We start from the raw sequence: 17,781 nt of genomic DNA, 5'->3' as shown, positions 1-17,781 counted from the left end.
AGGTTCTTATGACGTTGGCAATAATATTAATCGTAATATTATAAACAGTGAGCGGTATCTAGCAACACATCACTGTTACCCAAGTCACAGGAATGTCACGTGATCTGACTAACCTTTTTGTGATAAATATCTTGTGCACAATTACCCTTTTGCCCTCATGTCTATATTGAACACAAGGCATAGTATGTCATCCTTGTCTAGTTCAATATTGGGCCCATAGACATATCTCCCGTTATGTAGGAGGGACAAATTCCATCTAGGTCACTCATGTCCCTCAGCATGATTCGTGAGATACCCATCAACCAACTTTATAAGTATCCAGTTACGGATAATGTTTGAATGGCAACAAGGTATTACACTCCTGCATCTAGGGTACATAGTGGTTTCAGGTCGAAGGGTGGAATACACCTTTTATCACTATGAGAAAACTTATGACATTTCATAACACTCTATGTAGTATTCTCATGGTGGGTCAATCCGATATAAAGTTACCCTTAACATTTATATCTATGTGAAGACTTGATAACTCATTATCCATGATCAGTGAGATATGATCATCAGTCTACCAACATAATAGTCTTTATGCTTTAACGTTATCCCATTTCACAATAAAGCTTGACTATGGATATGTTTAAGAATAGTGTTCTTATATTTAATGGAATCTCACGATTGAGTCATACTTAACGTTCCATACAATGAACTTACTATTCTAGGGACTCTATTATTATTTAACACATAAACATAATAAAGAAAAGCCTTTATTTAATAAGTAAATTATCCAATACAAGTATCATGCAATTATAAATAATTGGCCTCTAGGGCTTACACCAACATTTTGAACAAAATTCCTCTTCCTGGAGTTCCCTTGAGATACTGCAGAATTCTATGAGCTGCCTGTAAATGGATCTCTTTCGGACAATGCATGAATTGACTAACCATACTTACAGCATAGGCAATATCTGGTCTAGTGCGAGACAAGTAAATTAATCTCCCAACTAGACGCGGATACATTTCTTTATCCACTGCAACACCTTCTTCGGTATTACCCAATTTAAGATTTAGATCCATAGGAATGCTAGCAGGTTTGCATGCTGTGTTCCCTGTCTCCTTGAGTAAATCGGTAATGTATTTTTGCTGAGATATAAAAATGCCTTTCCGAGAATGTGCCACTTCGATTCCCAAAAAGTACTTCAGCTTTCCAGGAGTTTTTATTTCAAACTCCTTAGCTAAACACTGATTCAAGATCTGTTGCTCCTTCCAATCATCCCCCGTCATTATGATATCATCCACATAGACTAAAAAAACGGTTACTCCCCCTTGTGGCGAGTGTTTGATGAACAAGGTATGATCCCCTTGACTTTGCTTGTACCCTAAAGATGTCATAACCTTGGTGAATCTTCCAAACCATGCCCGAGGTGATTGTTTCAGGCCATATAATGCCTTTTTCAACTTGCAGACTGTATTGATGGGTACATTTTTAAAAAACCCTGGTGGTATGTGCATATAAATCTCCTCCTCAAGTTCCTCGTGTAAGAAGGCATTCTTCACATCAAACTGTTGTAAATCCCATGTCCCAACCATAATTGGCAGCAAGTGACAAAATTACTCTGACAGTATTCATCTTTGCAACCGGAGCAAATGTCTCTGAATAGTCAATTCCATAGGTTTGTGAATTACAGGATGAAATGAGGACCCAAACAACATATGATAACCTAGACCTTCCAATTGCCATTAGAAAAGATACCAAAGCATTTAAGTCTTTAGGTTCATGTGTGCTTAGATTCGTAATTAACATCTACTCTGTCGTGTTTGCAAAAAAAATAATAAATAAATAAATACAAGTCCAACTTCCTAAATAGTAAATACATGAATCTAAGCATACATGAACCTAAAGACTTAAATGCTTCTATTTTCAATGGGAAACATTTACTATTTCCAACACTCTGCATATAAACTTTTAGGCCCTTCTGCATTTTCTCACATGTGGCTACTACTTACAGACCTGTATTACAAGGATGACTGGCTATAGATTACTTGACAAAGGAGGTCAGCTTTAATGATATTCTAATATGATAAGGTTCTAGCTTCTATTTTGTTCTTCTATATTAATCACAAGATAGCTATACTTGGATTAATATGTTTCTGAATTTAGACATTATTTTATTGACTATACTTGATATTTAGTTTCATTTGATTGTTAGGTTTTCCTTGCTAGATGTTTTGCAGGTACTTGGCTGGGCACAGGCAATGCCGAAATTTGCTAATGATCTTGTGAAGTATGTGCAAACTTTTCTGGAGAGGACATACGAAATCCCTCCTTGGGTCTCCCTATTTATTATTCTTCTCAAGTGGCTTGATTGTATTATTGCTTCAGGAAAACCTTATCCATGATGACAATAAACTTATTTGCTGGCATGTTGCTGACTCTATTGAAAGGTGGGTTTTCTAAATACTGTGAGTCTAGCAACTCTAATTTGTGCATATTGCGTTAAAGCAAGTATATATATACAAGACTGCCAGTCCCAGAATTATAGTTGATATTATAGATTCTACAACTTTAAGTTCTTTGCGGGGTAACGATCCCATCCCTGGATACCAAATTATTTTTCTTGGATTTGAGTAAGATAATTGAATTTGTGATATCACGAATCATAAATAAACCCTCATTTTTTGTGGGGTAGTAGGACACTTTTTACCTTTTTTTAAGAAGGGGAGGGGTTGCTAGTTGTGATAGAGATTCCCTTGGGTGCAACCGGTTCTGTACTCTTCTTCAGTTGATGTTTCGGGTGCGACTAGGTCCATGTTTGTGTATGACTTGGGACCTGTGCACCTCTGGTCATGTGCAACAATGTAAGGTTTGTGTGTGCTATCTGTCAGAGTGGGTGCTGATTTGCTTTTGAGTTTAGTCGCTGAGTTGTTTATTTTTGTTTTCTGGTATCAATTGGGGAAAACCCCTAAATTAAGTTAAGACATATATGGGAATAGAAACTCCCATGCCATCCCCAAAGAGAAGGGAACTACTTCCTAATGGAGGAACCTGCAAAGTGTGCAGTCCTGTTGCATAAGAACGGGCTAAGTCGATGTTGTTTCTGCTCTACATTTCCTCTGTAAATCCATGTTACTGGTACTGATGTCCCAGCCATATGAATAGTGATATATTCAGCACATACCATTATCGTTCCTTGGAGAGTGATAAGTTGTTGGGTTTGTTTTTTTGGTTTTATACATGAAAGAATATGAGCGTGATAAAATCTTGTGTATTTGGCAGGCTTGGACAAACAACTCAAAGAGCATCAAAATTCAAATCATGTTGGAGGAAAACACCATAGTCATTCGGACGGTGAACCTACAAGGAGTTTAGGACCATTTGCTCAAGATTATAGGAAATTGGCAATCGATTGCATCAAGGTTTTACGTGTAGAGATGCAATTGGAGACGATGTTTCATATGCAGGTATGTAATTTGCGATGTTATTTTCCTCTAGCTGAACAACTAAGAATTTGATTGTAGTTACCTTGGAACTTATTTGATCCCTACAACTTTGAGCAGGAAATGACAAATACAGAATACTTGGATGATCAAAATGCTGATGAACCAGATGACTTCATCATTTCGCTCACTTCACAGGTTTATCTTTCTATCTTTGCCTGTTGTCTTCACGAAGATTCTTGGTTGGATCCTGGGATGACTTTAGCAATGAACCATTGATGATGCCAAACAATAAAATTTTGCAACAAGATATGGTTTCTCTGTGGTAATCTTATACTAGACCTACTAATTCCAAAAATATATTAACTCCAATTTCTAAAGTAAACCTTCAAAAATTGCAATGTATTGATTAATTTCATGAAGTTTGATCTTCCTCTTTAGTGACTGAGAGAAGAATGTGCTTATGCCTTTTATGCAAGTAATATTGTTCATCTTTTTTTATGGAACCTCCAGATAACACGAAGGGATGAGGAAATGGCTCCTGTTATTTCAAATTCAAAGCGGAATTACATATTTGGTGGAATTTGCGGGGTTGCTAATGCATCAGTTAAGGTATGAATGTGTGAACTTATTTTGGTTTCTTTTTTTTCATTTTACTTCGCATATTTGTGTTTAGAGTTCTGTGTTTAGTTTCTTAACCACCCATATTACTTTATAGGCTTTGGCAGATATGAAGTCTATTAATCTTTTTTGGGGCCGAAGCCCAAAGAGAAGAATTACATAGGAATTAACCGGGGGGGTAGAAACAGTGAAACACCCCTACAATCATCATCATAAGCTTGAGCCACCTGTGGAGGGGGAGGGGGGTCTCAAAGAACATAATACCATGTTGACTGTCACTACCAATATTTGCAAGCACATCTGCACATCGATTAGCTTCTCTAAACACATGTATGATTCTAATCTCCCAATTTAAATCTAGCAAGCTTTTAACTCTCTGCGTGATTGCACAATCTCCAGTATCCCCATTATTGCCATTCTGTAAGTTGTGAACAAGAACCTGAGAGTCAATTTGAATTTCAACTTTCTCTATTTGTCTTCACCTTGCTAGTTGAAGTATTTCATAAACACCCCATAATTTTGTCATGTATGCAGAGGTGTATCCGAGGTACTTTGCAAATCCTTCTATCCACCTACCCTCCGCGTCACACAAAACACCACCGCAGCCAGCTCGCTGCAAATTAGACTTCGCTGCGCCATCTATATTAAGCGCACACCAGCCATTCGGTGGTCCTTTCCACGCCACCTGAACTTGTGTCTTCCTCCCACTTTGAGCCTTCTGCTCTAACGCAATACTATCGCCATAAGTTTTAACATACTCCAACACAACTTCCAATGGTTTAATTGGACTTATAAAGTTTTCATCTTGAATTCTCTTATTACGCCAATACCACAATAAATAACAGGTTGTAGCCCAGATGGAATCCCAGCCATATTCGTTGTTTCTACCCAGCTGACAAGATAGATTCAAACCCCGATCCACTCTTTGTAGTTGAGCAAGGAAGAAATTACCTCTTCCATTATGTAGAAGATGCTGCCACGTCTGGACCGCAATTGGGCAGTCTCTAATAACATGAAGAATTGATTCTTCAAACTGATAACAATGATCACAGTAAGGTTCGCGGAGTTTCATTCGCGCCAGACACTGCCTGGTTAATAGTCTTCATTGTTTAAGTTGCCACGCAAAACACATATCCGCTCCATAACATTAATCCTCCAAATTTGATTCCACACTGTACTGCTCTCTGCAACTTGATAATTTGCAATAAGTTCATATGCAACATTCACAGTAAACCTTCCTGAGTTCTTGCCTGGCCATATCGGCTTATCAGCTCCATCTCTTGTATTTGGAGGTAAGGAGTAGTGCTAGGGTCACACACTTTAACACACTCTTCTAACACACTCCAATGATAATAAGCCACATCACCCATTCTTTTAAATCTTTTACTAGTTACCGATTAATAGAGTAAACCAATTCTTTTTATTGTTTAAATTAAATTTTAACTATTCATCTGCCTAAAAATAAAAATAAAAACTGTTCATTGTCTTCTTTAGTCTTTTTTTTTTTTTGTGGTGTTCAACATCCCACAAACAACCAAGCTCGTCTCTTCACGTTCCATAATCAACAATTGGAATTGTAAAAGTTAATTGCAACAATTCAAAAGAAAATATGTTCCAGACAACAAATTTTTAATTTTCAATATACATAAGAGAATGATACTTTGTTTCATAAATATAGATCTGGGGAAAAACTTGCAGCAAAAATGGATCCCAACTCAAAAACTAAAAAAAGAAACACAACTTAATATGTCCTGAACCCATATATCACAAATGGTTTAGATCGCCGCGACCAAGACAACATCGACCTCAAGAACTTGAGACATATCTTTGAGACATATTTTTATAGAGGGGAGGGAAGGGGAGGGGAGGGAAATTTTTTAATTACATATGTGTTTGGTTCAAAAGAGGGGAGAGGAGGGGAGGTGAGGTATTTTAATTAAATATATGTTTGGTTCACAAGGGGAGGGGAGGTATTTTAAAAACAATTTACTTTTTTACCCTTAAAATCTTATAACACTCATTTTTAAAACTAATATTTCTTTATTATTACATCAAAACAAATAACACATACTTTTCAAAGAAAAAAAATATCACATACACGAAACTCACTACCACACCAAGAAATTCACTACATAGACATTAAAACCAAAACTTTGATTCAATAAAACACGGAAGAAAATATTCAAACAAAGTACATCGTACAACTGTAACACCCCGTTTTTCAAAGCATAAAAAGGGGTATTATTTTTTTTTTTTAACAACACGCTTAAATAAAATGGCGCGCGTGAACGCCCGCAGCTATCTCGGCAATTCGTCATTCAATAGAAAAATAAATATAACATCAACACATTATATTACAGGGCTTCCTCGAAGCAAAGTGTGTACCTGAATAATTTACAAACAGCGGATACATTAAGTTCATCAACCAAAAGACACGAGTTATGAACCGAATATATCACAAGGCCAAAAGGCACTAAACATGTCTGAGTATAAATGTATAAGACATACAGTCATCCAAAATACAACTAGGCCCTAAGCCTAACCAAAATGTAGCCTAACAAGCGCTACTCTCTACACTCCGGGATAGTCCACGAAGTCCTCGCCATCCACATGACTCACAGTCTCGCTAGGCTCTCCGTCATCTAAGGTGGGGGATAACCCGTTCATTTATCACATACAAAGCAAGGGTCACCAACTGGAAACAAGTATAAAAATACCAAATACACATACCAAATGCCAAGTACCAAAACGGAAAGCGAGTAAACGTCAAACATATTCTCAACACCAAGAATAATAAATAAAGTGCACACATAGCCTAATGCAAAACCTCTAATGAATGAACGTGATAACCGTCACTGGTTACCACTGTGAAATAACCGTCACTGGTTAAGTCACATGCATGAATTCCGGAATTTAACCTCACCGCAGCGAGTCGTAGGGTCACTCCTACTAAAAGGGTGCAGTCGTCACTGACAAACACCGACTCAATAAATCCCGTAGGATTAGGTGGTCCCATCTGACACACCCCGTGCAGTCGTCACTGACTTACACGACTATGAATGCATGAGCATATTATTTTCTTTTCACACACATAGGGCAGTCTTCACTGACTTACCCCGTGCAGTCGTCACTGACATACACGTTCACATATGCTCCTGCAAACAGTTACATATTCACATAACATGTAATATTCCACAACAACACGCCAACATACATATTCACATAATATGTAAAACAACAAAACAAGTATTCATCACGATCTCATATCGAGAATACATCACACGAATCATACCAAGCACTCACCAATTAGTGCACAAACAACAAACATACACTCATGTTATCGACGGAAGTAAGGCATAAATAGAAAGGTGCCCTTACCTCGGCAAGCTTCCAAACAAATACGTTCTCGCACTATTCTACGCTTTCTCGCTTCCTAAAAATAAGGAGCGGACAATGAATAAGTTTCTCCCAAATTATCTTATTGAAACTAAACCTATCTACAAAGGTCTAGAGGTGTCTAAGGCACTTCCTAACACTCTCGGATATTATTTCCGAGTCCTCCCCATAGTGATTAAAAATTCCCGAAGTTAAATACACTATTTTTCACAAAACAAACACATTTTCGACAAAATAGTTTTCAAACTAAAATGACCATAACTAATTCAACTCTTGTCCACTCGAGACGAACCATACGCCAAACTCTTCGTCTCGAAAAGACGGATCAAATGGTTAAGTTTTGAGGGAACTGAAACAATTTTAAATGGACGAAAATGCCCCTGCACAGTTCGTCCAGAATTGAGAAATCAAGGCATTCTCCCACAAATTTTCATTTTCAAAGCATACCATAACCTCTATGGCTTTTAAACACCAAAGGACCCATTTACACAACACCAAAACACTTGAAAACAACCTAAAAATTTTACGAAAATATCTCGACAAAATAATCGAGTTTTTCTTGCGTCGCAAGTTTTAAGTCTTTCTTTCCAAATACAATCCTATAATCAAACTTTGACCCACCTATGATCATTTTATCAAAGCATGCTCAATTTTCACAAAATGTGGACTTAGAAAAATTTTGCAAATTTTCCCCTCCCACTAAGTTTTGGTTCTGCCCTTTTTTTCAAAATCCCCCTTCCGCTCAAATTTTTTCGCTTCCGAGGGCATGGTAATATCCCATAATACCCCCGAGTTACTAATCCAAGCCCCAAAAAATTTTCCGGGCAAAGCCTCAAATTTCGAAAATTCAATTTTAGGTTCTTTAACACACATACAACACTAAAACCATTTTTTTCCCAAAAATTTTTGCATGGTAATTCGCCCTAGGCCACCATTGTGCCTCCCTCAAAGCCCTGACAAATTTTGAAACCTCTCCCACACTTTTCCGAAATTTCTCATGACCAAAAGTTTTGAAAATAAGGACCACACTCAAAATTTTCCAATGCAAAGTCCTAGCTAGCATCTATTAGTTCACATGGCCATGGAATTGATCAACCAAACCACTTTGAGCATCAAAACAAAAGTTTCTAAAAATATGTTCATAAAATCCTCAAGAACACACTCAAAATTATTTTTCCTTGTTTCACAAAATTAAAGCCATAATCTAACATCCATTTCTCTACTAAGCTCATAAACAACACCAAAAAGAAAAGCACAAAACAATTTTTCAAAGTTATGATCATTTCAAATAAGTTTTTCAAACCCTAACAAAATATTTTATGAAAATCTTAATCACCATGGAAATCACAACATGCCAAGCTTAAACAAGCTTAAATACTACTCCTAAACACTTCCCTAGAACCACAAACAACCAAAACTAATTTCTAGAAAACTAATTCTCAAGAACATAACCCAAAAATTCCTAGAATCATGAGTTTTAACCAAGCAAAAGAAAGGAGAAGACTAGTTACCTTAAGTGAAGTGATTCCCTTAGCAAGTCTAGGTTCCAAAGAGCTTCCAAGCTTGAAATGGAATGATTTGATGGAGGATTGAAATTTTGTGATGGTTAGGGAATGGAAGAGATGAAGCACGGCCAAGAGAGAAGGAAGAGTGAGTGATTTTCTGATTTTTGCTAAGTCCACAAGTGGCCTAAACCTCCTTACTATACATTGGTCATAGCCATTTCCAACCATTGGATCAAAGGTGCACCATAAGCCATGAAAAACCCTAGCCATTGGATCACTCAATCTCATCCACTCAAGATATTTATTTCCCTCATGAGAAACTCACGCCTCATCGACGAGTCGCACTACGCATACGAGCCAAACTCGCGAAACTAGAAAATTTAGAAACTAAATGTTCGCCTTAAACGATTTCCAAAAATTATCGCGAAACATTTTTCCTCGACTGTAATTTTCTTCCCTAACTCTTAAAAATATTCTCAGGACATATCCTAACTCGCGCAGATATATAAAACTTCTATCTAAAATTTTACTGAATTCCGAAACCGTAAAATTTTACGACAGCGGGTAAACTATTGCCCGTTTTCTCAAAAACTAGCATAACGCGAAAAATGAAATTCTAAAGACACAGGATCATCCTCGTTCCTATAAGAAGACTAGGAAAACAAACCCCGTGTCATTCTGACACTCGAACACAAAACAGGCACGATCTCAGCAAAATATATCGTAATAACGACGATACTCGAACTAATAACTCTCGAACTCTAATCAACCTATCTATAACTAATGGTCTTCCATAAGACAAATCCAAATAGCATTCCTTAGCCCAACAACAAACCTCGGAAACGAAATCTACGCGAAAAACTAAGCAACAAAGGTCCCGGGTGCATAAACCCCTAAAGTCAACTAAAAGTCACAAAAGTCCACCTGTGAACAGTACCATGCGCCTATGCTCAGCCCCCATGGTCAGGTTTTGGCCTAAAATGGGCCTCTGCTGTGCCTGGCTCGAGTGCTAGGAAGTGTGGGAAAATTTCTGCGAATCCGCCTCTTACGGAAACGATCATAACTTGAGTTCTGGTTGTCCAATTGAGACGCACCAATATTCGTTGGAAAGCTAACGAAGAGATCTACAACTTTCATGTTGACCATAAAAACCAAATCAAAACGTAAAGGGGTCAAAAAGGTACGAGTTTGTTCAGATTTCAACAAAACAACCAAAACCTTGTTTTTTTCATTTCCAAACTCAACATCCTATCCACACTTAATTTACTCCATAAACTCATATAAATTAAAAGTGGAATTTAGGGGTCTTACAACAACCTCCAAAATATTCGTAAATGTTCAAACAAGTGTTCCAAATATTAAAAAACACATTAAAATGTAAATAAAGTATTCATAAACATCATAGCACCGTTATAGGATGATTAATCAGATGAACCAAAGACCATTTGCATTATCACAGCTTTGCGTGCTTCAAGTGGACATTGGAGAATCATTCTAAGTTTGTTAACATCGTTCATGACAGCACAATATATCTTAGGCAATGACGCTGCCTCACACCCGCAACCCTCTATTAAATTCCATGTTTCTTCACCAGAAATTGGAGGCAGATCATATTTTTGACGTTCTCTCATTATTTCATTTCCTTCTCGTAGTGCCTCAGCAACCATATTCATTGACTCTTTCATTTCAATCATTTCATTGTTTGACTCTTTATTCTTAGCCACTTTCAATTTCTTCTTTTTACTACCACTTGCTATAGGAGAGGGGTCTGATGATTGTGTTTCAGGTACAGTAAAATCAAAATGAGGAGCATCAAAACCCTCCAAATTCACCTCATTTTGAGCAACATGGCCATCAATGTCTTGAATAGTTTCTACAAAGTCTTCATCAATGACCGATGAACTTTGTTTTCTTGTCTCCTTTAAAGTCCCAGATTCATCGCCATCAGCTCGGTTGGGTCCATAAAGTGTCACCATCTTCTCATAATTTGGAAGTGGAACATTTCTCCAATATGCCGCTTTTGGTTTTGACTGAAAAATAAGTTTCACAATAGTTATACAACTATTAATTAATAAAAATATTGCAAAATACAAGATTTATAAAACTTACCGCAATTAGAGCATCCCAAACTTCTGGCTCAGCATCCCATAATTGTGTAGTTGGATTCATAGAAAATCCACTCATACCACCTTTAAAAATGTCGTAATATTCGGTGAAGTTTTTTTTCAAAGTTTTCCAACGGTTTTTTATCTTCACCCTGTCAATTTTTTCCCCAAATAATGCACTGATTTCAGCTGTAATATGGTCATACGCTGTTGATGTGAAGGTACCATTAACTTTGTTACCATTTTCAAATTCATGCATAAAAGCATCAACAAGAGCATCGTCCATGGCTCTAGTCCAACTCAAAGTCCTAGAGTTACCATTGTTGGTTGATAATTGCTTTTTCGATGCCATAAGCTATAAAAATGATCAATTATAACATAACAAAATTAAAATATATCTTAATATGAAGTCTCAGTATCATTCGCTAAACATCATAATAAACTCAGTACTACTTTGACAAAGAACATCAAACATCAAAATAATAATAAAACATACAAGATAAACTATTTAGGCAAAAACATTATTTTCATAATTTAACCACATTTCATGTGCTACACTATTTTTTATAACCCCGCCCAAAGCAACTTCGTCCCTATCACTTTGTTGAAGCTTGATGATTTTCTTGAGATAGATTTTGATTTGCAAGTTCGGCATCTACTTCAGCTATAAGGTCTTCATCTGGGTCTGCGCTCATTAGATAATTGTGAAGAATACAACATGCAAAAATGATTAATTTTTGAGCTTTGACTCCATAATTGGGCTCTGTTGAATTAGATATAATCTCAAATCTTTTTTTCAATACACCAAAAGCTCTTTCAATTGCATTGCGTAAAGATGCATGTCGGAGATTAAACAATTCTTTGTAATTTTGGGGTGAATTTTTTGCCGAATATTCTTTCAAGTGATACCGAACTCCTCTATAAGGTGTAATAAGTCCACTTGTCAGCATGAAGCCAGCATCAACAAGATAATATTTTCCTATAGTAAAGGTAAATATTAAATGTGATAGTTTGAAATATATCATATAAATATTTATAGGTATATGGTGATTCTTATATTACCTTGAGGAATTTTAAGTTTATCTTCTCGTGTTAGTGCATTCTTTATTATTCTCGAGTCAGAGGCAGAACCTTCCCATCCCGCGAGAACATAAGTGAACTTTAAATCAAAAGTACACGCTGCTAAAACATTTTGTGTTGGATAGTCTTTCCTACCACGATATCGAGGGGCATCTTTTGCAGATACTTTGACTCGTATATGTGTTCCATCTATAGCACCAACACAATCCTGAGGGACCGTTGAGCCATCGGGTTGTACAATAAATTTTTCTTCCAATTCAAGAATAGCTTTTAAAACTTGATGGAAATGACGACTAATTGTCTCGCCCGAACGCCGAAACCAAAATTTGACTTCACGATTTTTAACATTATGGGTTAATATGTAAATTGTTTTTGCAACTTGTTCTTCCACGCTTGACCATCGTGTAGCCCGTAAACCCCCCTCTCTTTCTAACATATCACATAGCCTTAAAAAAGTTTGAGGGCTCATTCTCAATAGATTTCTACTAGTTTCACAGTTACTAATTCGATACATTATTTCTTCACGCACCCTTTCTCTCTCAGAGCTCATGCTATAACTTAATTTTCTCTTACGAGACATCCGAACATAAAGGTAAACAATTGCACAAATAAGTTGAGCTACAGCTCTTCGACGCAGATCAAACCATCTATTAATAACAATTTCTCGATCTTGATGATCCATCTAATTCAATAAAAAAAATTTAAAAAATAAATTTCATATTTAATAGTTTAACAAACTATCAATAATCCTATAAAAAAATATGTTAAACCAATAAAATAAATATGTTAAACCTGATATGTAAAAAATATGTGAAACATATAATTTAAAAAATATATTAAACCTGATATGTAAAACAAATATGTTAAACCAATAAAATATGCACAGCAAATTGACACAAATTCATATACATATACAAGTTCATATACAAAAATTGGCATAGAGGTAATACCCTATCACTATGTGTTTTCCTTACCGTGTTTTATTGATATATGTTTTAAATTAGGCCTTGTTTGTACAATTTGGAGGATACGCACAGTAACATATATCTATATAATTGAAAAAAGTGGAACACCAGTGTACACAGAGCAAGCAGCGGGTAACAATTTGGTACCAATACGTAAGGAAAAAAGTGACACACATATATAAATGAAAATAGTCAGAGAAAACATACGGGTACACAGAGCAAGCAGCGGCAATGGTGAGCAAGTAGCGGCAATGATAAGCAAACGGTGGCAGACAAGAAATATAGGTATTACAGACAACAAAGACCTAATAATAAAAATTGTAATAAGGATAATATTGGAATTTTAAAATATATTGAGGATAATTTTGTCAGTTTAATAAACTTTGAAAAAGCTTCTCTCTCCTCACCTCCAAATCCCCCCGATTTGGGGGGAAGCAAAAATTGAGTTTAGGAGGGATTCTGCTTACCTCCCCTCCCCTCCTATCCCCTCCTAAAAATTGAACCAAACACGAAAAAATTAAAATATTACCTCCCCTCCAAAACCCCCGAACCAAACAGACCCTAAGTACAAAGTGAAGAACAGAGGAATAGAAATATTTATATGTTTGGTTCGAGGTAATTGAAGGGGAGGGGAGGTGAGGGAATATTTTAAATTATTTATGTTTGGTTCAATTTTTATGAGGGGATGGGAGGTGAGAGGTGAGCAAAATCCCTAGTAAACCCACTTTTTGCTTTCCCCCAAATTGGGGGGATTTGGAGGGAAGGCGAGATAGAGTACTACAATATTAATTAAATTGACATTATTATCCCTAATTTTATGTTGGGATCCAAAACTCTCTATTTGATCATCTTGCGCAAGGTTTTAAATAATGGTAATGGTCGCGGTCGCGTTAAGGTTTTTGCGATTTCGGCTGTTACGGGTGTTGCGTTACAGATTGCGGTTGTCGCGGTGTGAATTAACCATAATGTTGCACAAATCTTTCCTAAAATTATGCATACTATCATATAATGTACAATTAAACATTGTTTTCAGATAAAACCGAAAAACATAAATCAATCAATACTGGTGCATTCCAAAAAGTCAAAATAGGAGTAAAAATTAGTGGAATTATTCACTTTCCTAACCCAACCCAATTACAGCCACTTTCTTTCAGTCACCTCACATTATTCTTTCTTTTTAGGTTCTTCTTTCTAATTTCTTTTTCAGAGATCAGAAGCAAGTTCACACACACCAAAAATCTCATCTCCAAAGTTCAAACTAACACACACAAAACGCTCTATTCAAAGTCCAAATTTTGTTTCTAAAACTCATTATCTCTATTACACTTCCAGAACAACACCCAAATCAAGAATGACAGAAGGAACAAATCTAAAGTTTTCACGTCTGTAAGGTGTTTTACGACTGTAACGGCGTGTTTCGCGGTCGTAACGGTGTTTCGCGGTTGTAACGGTGTTATGTAACGGCATTTCACTGTGATCTTTTTTTCTCGCCGTTAAAACGGCCAATAACGGTATCGGTGGCTGTCATTACCGTTTTGTAACGGCCGATTTCGCGGTAACGTTCCTTTATTTAAAACTTTGATCTTGCGTTACTTTTTAAGCTACATCACTATTTTGTATTTATCCTACATATTTTACTTAACCGGAATTATTTTTATATTTTTCTCATTAATCTTTTGTTTTAGTTTTTATTTACGTTTTCATTTATTTTGCTTTTCTATTGTTTAACAATTTATCTTTACGTTTTTTATTCATGTTTTCATTTCCGTTTACTACTGTTTTGTACTATTGCTATATGTTTATATTTTTGGGTACAAAGGTAGGTGATGTGGTTGATTATTATTGAAGTGTGTTAGAATAATGTCTTAAAGGGTGTGATGCTAGCATTACTTTGTAACGGGAAAATAGACTCTAGGGACGAAACCGATAGAATCAAATCTCAAAGTAGAAATTCTAATGAATTGAATAGAATTCGGTACATATGAGAAACTAATTGATAATAGATTAATGATGTGTTTGATCTGTTAAAAATTGAGGGACAGGACCTGACAAAAATAGTTGTCCAGCATTTGATTTAAAAATGGAAAAGAGGATAGCACAAATAAATACATGGAGGACTCGACAACTCCCTACTTTTTTGTTAACCACTTTAGCGAGGGACAACTTTTTGTCCAGCGGACAAATAAATGAAAAAACCTATTTTATTCTTAGGCCTCGCTTCTTCACGCACGTCTCTCAAAATTGTTCACACAGCTTTTTGGTTGCTTTCATTTTTATTTTTATGATTTACTTTTTCTATTCCACTTCCATACTTATATATCTCTATTTACTTCACTTTATTTTTTTGTACTTTTTTCTTCGTATTTTGTCTTCATTATCACTATACACACAAATTCAACTTCCAGATCCCTCAAAGCCGGATCCTTCAAAATCTGACTTGGTTGACGAAATTAAGAAATTGAGATTAACTGATGAAGAGGAAATTGACTTGGTGATCAAATTTTCTCATAAACAACAATATGAAAAGTTCTTTTGGGAGTTTGAAGGTTCACAAAGAATGACTTTTGTGAGGAAGATCATGAGAATGACTTGACTTTTGGGAGTTTGATGATGATATTCAGACATGTTATTACACAAGTCGCATTTATATTTTATGTTTTAAGGCTTAATTAGTTAAATGGTCTCTTAAAGACATTTTTGGTTTCACAATGGTCCCTTAAAGAAAAAAAAGTTCACTTTAGTCCCTTAAAGACATCTCCGTTAGTCAAAAAGGTCCTTTCCGTCAAAAAAATTCAAAAAACGTTAGACTTTATTGACTTTAGTCCCTTCATCTTCTTCCTTCTCCTTCTCTGTCATCTTCATAAACTTCTTTTTTTTTAAAAAAAAAAAAAAAAACAGATCTAAAATAAATCCCAGAAAATGAAATCATGATCTAAAAAACCAGATCTAAAAATGAAACCAGATCTAAAAAACCAGATCTTCTCCGTCGAACACCACCTTCTGTTATTGTAAAGGAGGTTGCAGATTACTTAGATGGATGGATATTCTTCCTTATTAGCATGGGGTTCCAATCTTTGGTCTTTTTTTTTTTTTTTGGATGGTCGAAATTGTTTATAGTTAACTTTTTAAACCATAAAAATAAAATCTATGATGTTGTTCCGTTTAGTGTCATTGCAATTGCCATGAACAAGACCATACTGACATAATTGTATTGTGTTGGTTTTTGGGTAGCTCTTGTTGAGTTTTAGTGAAAACTCTGGATTGGGCTTAGTTGCTTGGAGATTTTATTCAGCTCCTGAACTGTTATTAGTGTTCTAGATTTTGTTGATGATGATTTTTTTGGATATTGAAGAAAAAAGAAATCTGGATTTTTAATGAAATCATCAAGATGGTGATGAAGATGAAGAAGGAGAAGAGGGAAGAAGATGAAGAAAAGTGAAATAATCAAGTATTGATGATTCATTATTAGATATCATAGATTTGCAAGATTCAACGGTATATATTTTAAGAAAAAAATCAAGTGGTTATAATTAAAAAATGTAATGAGGTCTATGGTGGACTATTTACGGTGTTAGTCCACCTTAGACATTTGGGGTTAAATTTTGACGGAAATGACCTTTTTGGCTAACGGAGATGTCTTTAAGGGACTAAAGTGAATCTTTTTTTCTTTAAGGGACCATTGTGAAACTAAATATGTCTTTAAGGGACCATTATACTAATTAAACCATGTTTTAATTAAGATTTATTTTGAAAACTATCAAATATTAGACTTTGGTTGATATGATTATTTGGTGGGAGTTTTGGATATTAATTTTATGAAAGTTTTATGATTTGGTTTTGATTGTTACAAATTTTATTGATATACAATGTAGTTTTTATAATTTAATTGTTTAAATAATCGTTATTTTATTGAAATACTAAATAATTTTTTTTTTTATATCTTCAAAATTTTGTTTTGTGGTTTTATACGTGCAAAATCAATCATTTTACATCAAAAAGGGCATTACAGTAAATTTTGTATTATTTTGTCCAGTACTGAGCACATCAAACAAGATACAGTACAAAATTGCGTGTCTTGTGCACTGATCTTCAAACATAGTACTGTATAAAAAGTTGTCCAGTAACACAGTCACTTGTCAAGTACTATTCTGTTCAGGAACCATCCTTTTGCAAATCAAACGCACAATGCCTTTAAATACAATCCTAAAAGATAAAAATGTAAATGACATAAAATAAACTAATAACTAATCCTTATTTCCTGATACAGAACCATATGCAGAATTATTGAATATTGATCGGTGAATTTGTAGAGCACGATCTGGTCTTATGTCTTCCCGTGTTCTTGTGGGGAATGCTCCCTGAAAAAAAGGAAGTCCCATTCTGTGTAACACTATTTAAGTGTTACATATGTGAAATTTGATAGCTCCTCTTATTTATTTGAAAATATATCTCAACTTTATAGTTTATAGTTGTTTTTAGTATTATGATTCCTCAATTGAAAATTTCCATTATCATGTTACTCACACTTACTATGATTTTTCTTCCTCGTTCATTGGTCCTGTATGAATGTATTGTAAAGTTAAGTGATTCAGGGAATCTGACTTTTTTTTTTTTGCTTTTGTATTTGTGTTTGTTTGTCTTACTAATTTGAACCCAAGGTTGAGGCCTAAAGTTATCCGG

At 35.4% G+C, this 17,781-nt stretch overlaps 3 protein-coding genes and 1 long non-coding RNA gene across 9 annotated transcripts; 1 reads left to right on the top strand and 3 right to left on the bottom strand.

The window, feature by feature from the left end:
- The first annotated feature begins 843 nt into the window (after positions 1 to 843).
- On the top strand, positions 844 to 4,521 carry LOC123885702 (exocyst complex component SEC8-like). Of its 5 annotated transcripts, none has more exons than XM_045935010.1 (7): positions 844 to 2,046; positions 2,227 to 2,276; positions 2,375 to 2,436; positions 3,269 to 3,453; positions 3,550 to 3,627; positions 3,943 to 4,041; positions 4,148 to 4,521. In XM_045935010.1, the coding sequence occupies exons 2-7, from the start codon at positions 2,248 to 2,250 to the stop codon at positions 4,211 to 4,213; spliced, it is 519 nt and encodes a 172-aa protein (XP_045790966.1). In that variant the 5' UTR covers positions 844 to 2,046; positions 2,227 to 2,247; the 3' UTR covers positions 4,214 to 4,521. The 5 variants fall into 5 exon arrangements, with proteins under 5 accessions (XP_045790966.1, XP_045790963.1, XP_045790965.1 ...); XM_045935007.1 differs by having other exon boundaries at positions 2,216 to 2,276; XM_045935009.1 differs by having other exon boundaries at positions 2,202 to 2,276.
- Positions 4,522 to 6,573: 2,052 nt separating this feature from the next.
- LOC123885701 lies at positions 6,574 to 9,188 on the bottom strand. 2 transcript variants are annotated; one of them, XM_045935006.1, is made up of 3 exons: positions 8,958 to 9,188; positions 7,429 to 7,483; positions 6,574 to 6,745 (listed from the first exon to the last, which is right to left on the bottom strand). In XM_045935006.1, the coding sequence occupies exons 1-3, from the start codon at positions 9,177 to 9,179 to the stop codon at positions 6,714 to 6,716; spliced, it is 309 nt and encodes a 102-aa protein (XP_045790962.1). In that variant the 5' UTR covers positions 9,180 to 9,188; the 3' UTR covers positions 6,574 to 6,713. The 2 variants fall into 2 exon arrangements, with proteins under 2 accessions (XP_045790962.1, XP_045790961.1); XM_045935005.1 differs by having other exon boundaries at positions 6,595 to 6,692.
- Positions 9,189 to 10,372: 1,184 nt separating this feature from the next.
- On the bottom strand, positions 10,373 to 11,623 carry LOC123886506. The gene is made up of 2 exons (XM_045935822.1): positions 11,061 to 11,623; positions 10,373 to 10,981 (listed from the first exon to the last, which is right to left on the bottom strand). The coding sequence occupies exons 1-2, from the start codon at positions 11,406 to 11,408 to the stop codon at positions 10,373 to 10,375; spliced, it is 957 nt and encodes a 318-aa protein (XP_045791778.1). The 5' UTR covers positions 11,409 to 11,623.
- A 319-nt stretch (positions 11,624 to 11,942) lies between these two features.
- Positions 11,943 to 12,339, bottom strand: LOC123885220. The gene is made up of 2 exons (XR_006801105.1): positions 12,119 to 12,339; positions 11,943 to 12,035 (listed from the first exon to the last, which is right to left on the bottom strand). It is a non-coding gene; the product is annotated as an uncharacterized LOC123885220 (long non-coding RNA).
- Between the last annotated feature and the right edge of the window lie 5,442 nt (positions 12,340 to 17,781).

Source organism: Trifolium pratense, linkage group LG5 (genome assembly GCF_020283565.1).
Source record: "Trifolium pratense cultivar HEN17-A07 linkage group LG5, ARS_RC_1.1, whole genome shotgun sequence".
NCBI classification, from domain to species: domain Eukaryota; kingdom Viridiplantae; phylum Streptophyta; class Magnoliopsida; order Fabales; family Fabaceae; genus Trifolium; species Trifolium pratense.
This window is presented reverse-complemented; position numbering and strand designations above follow the sequence as displayed.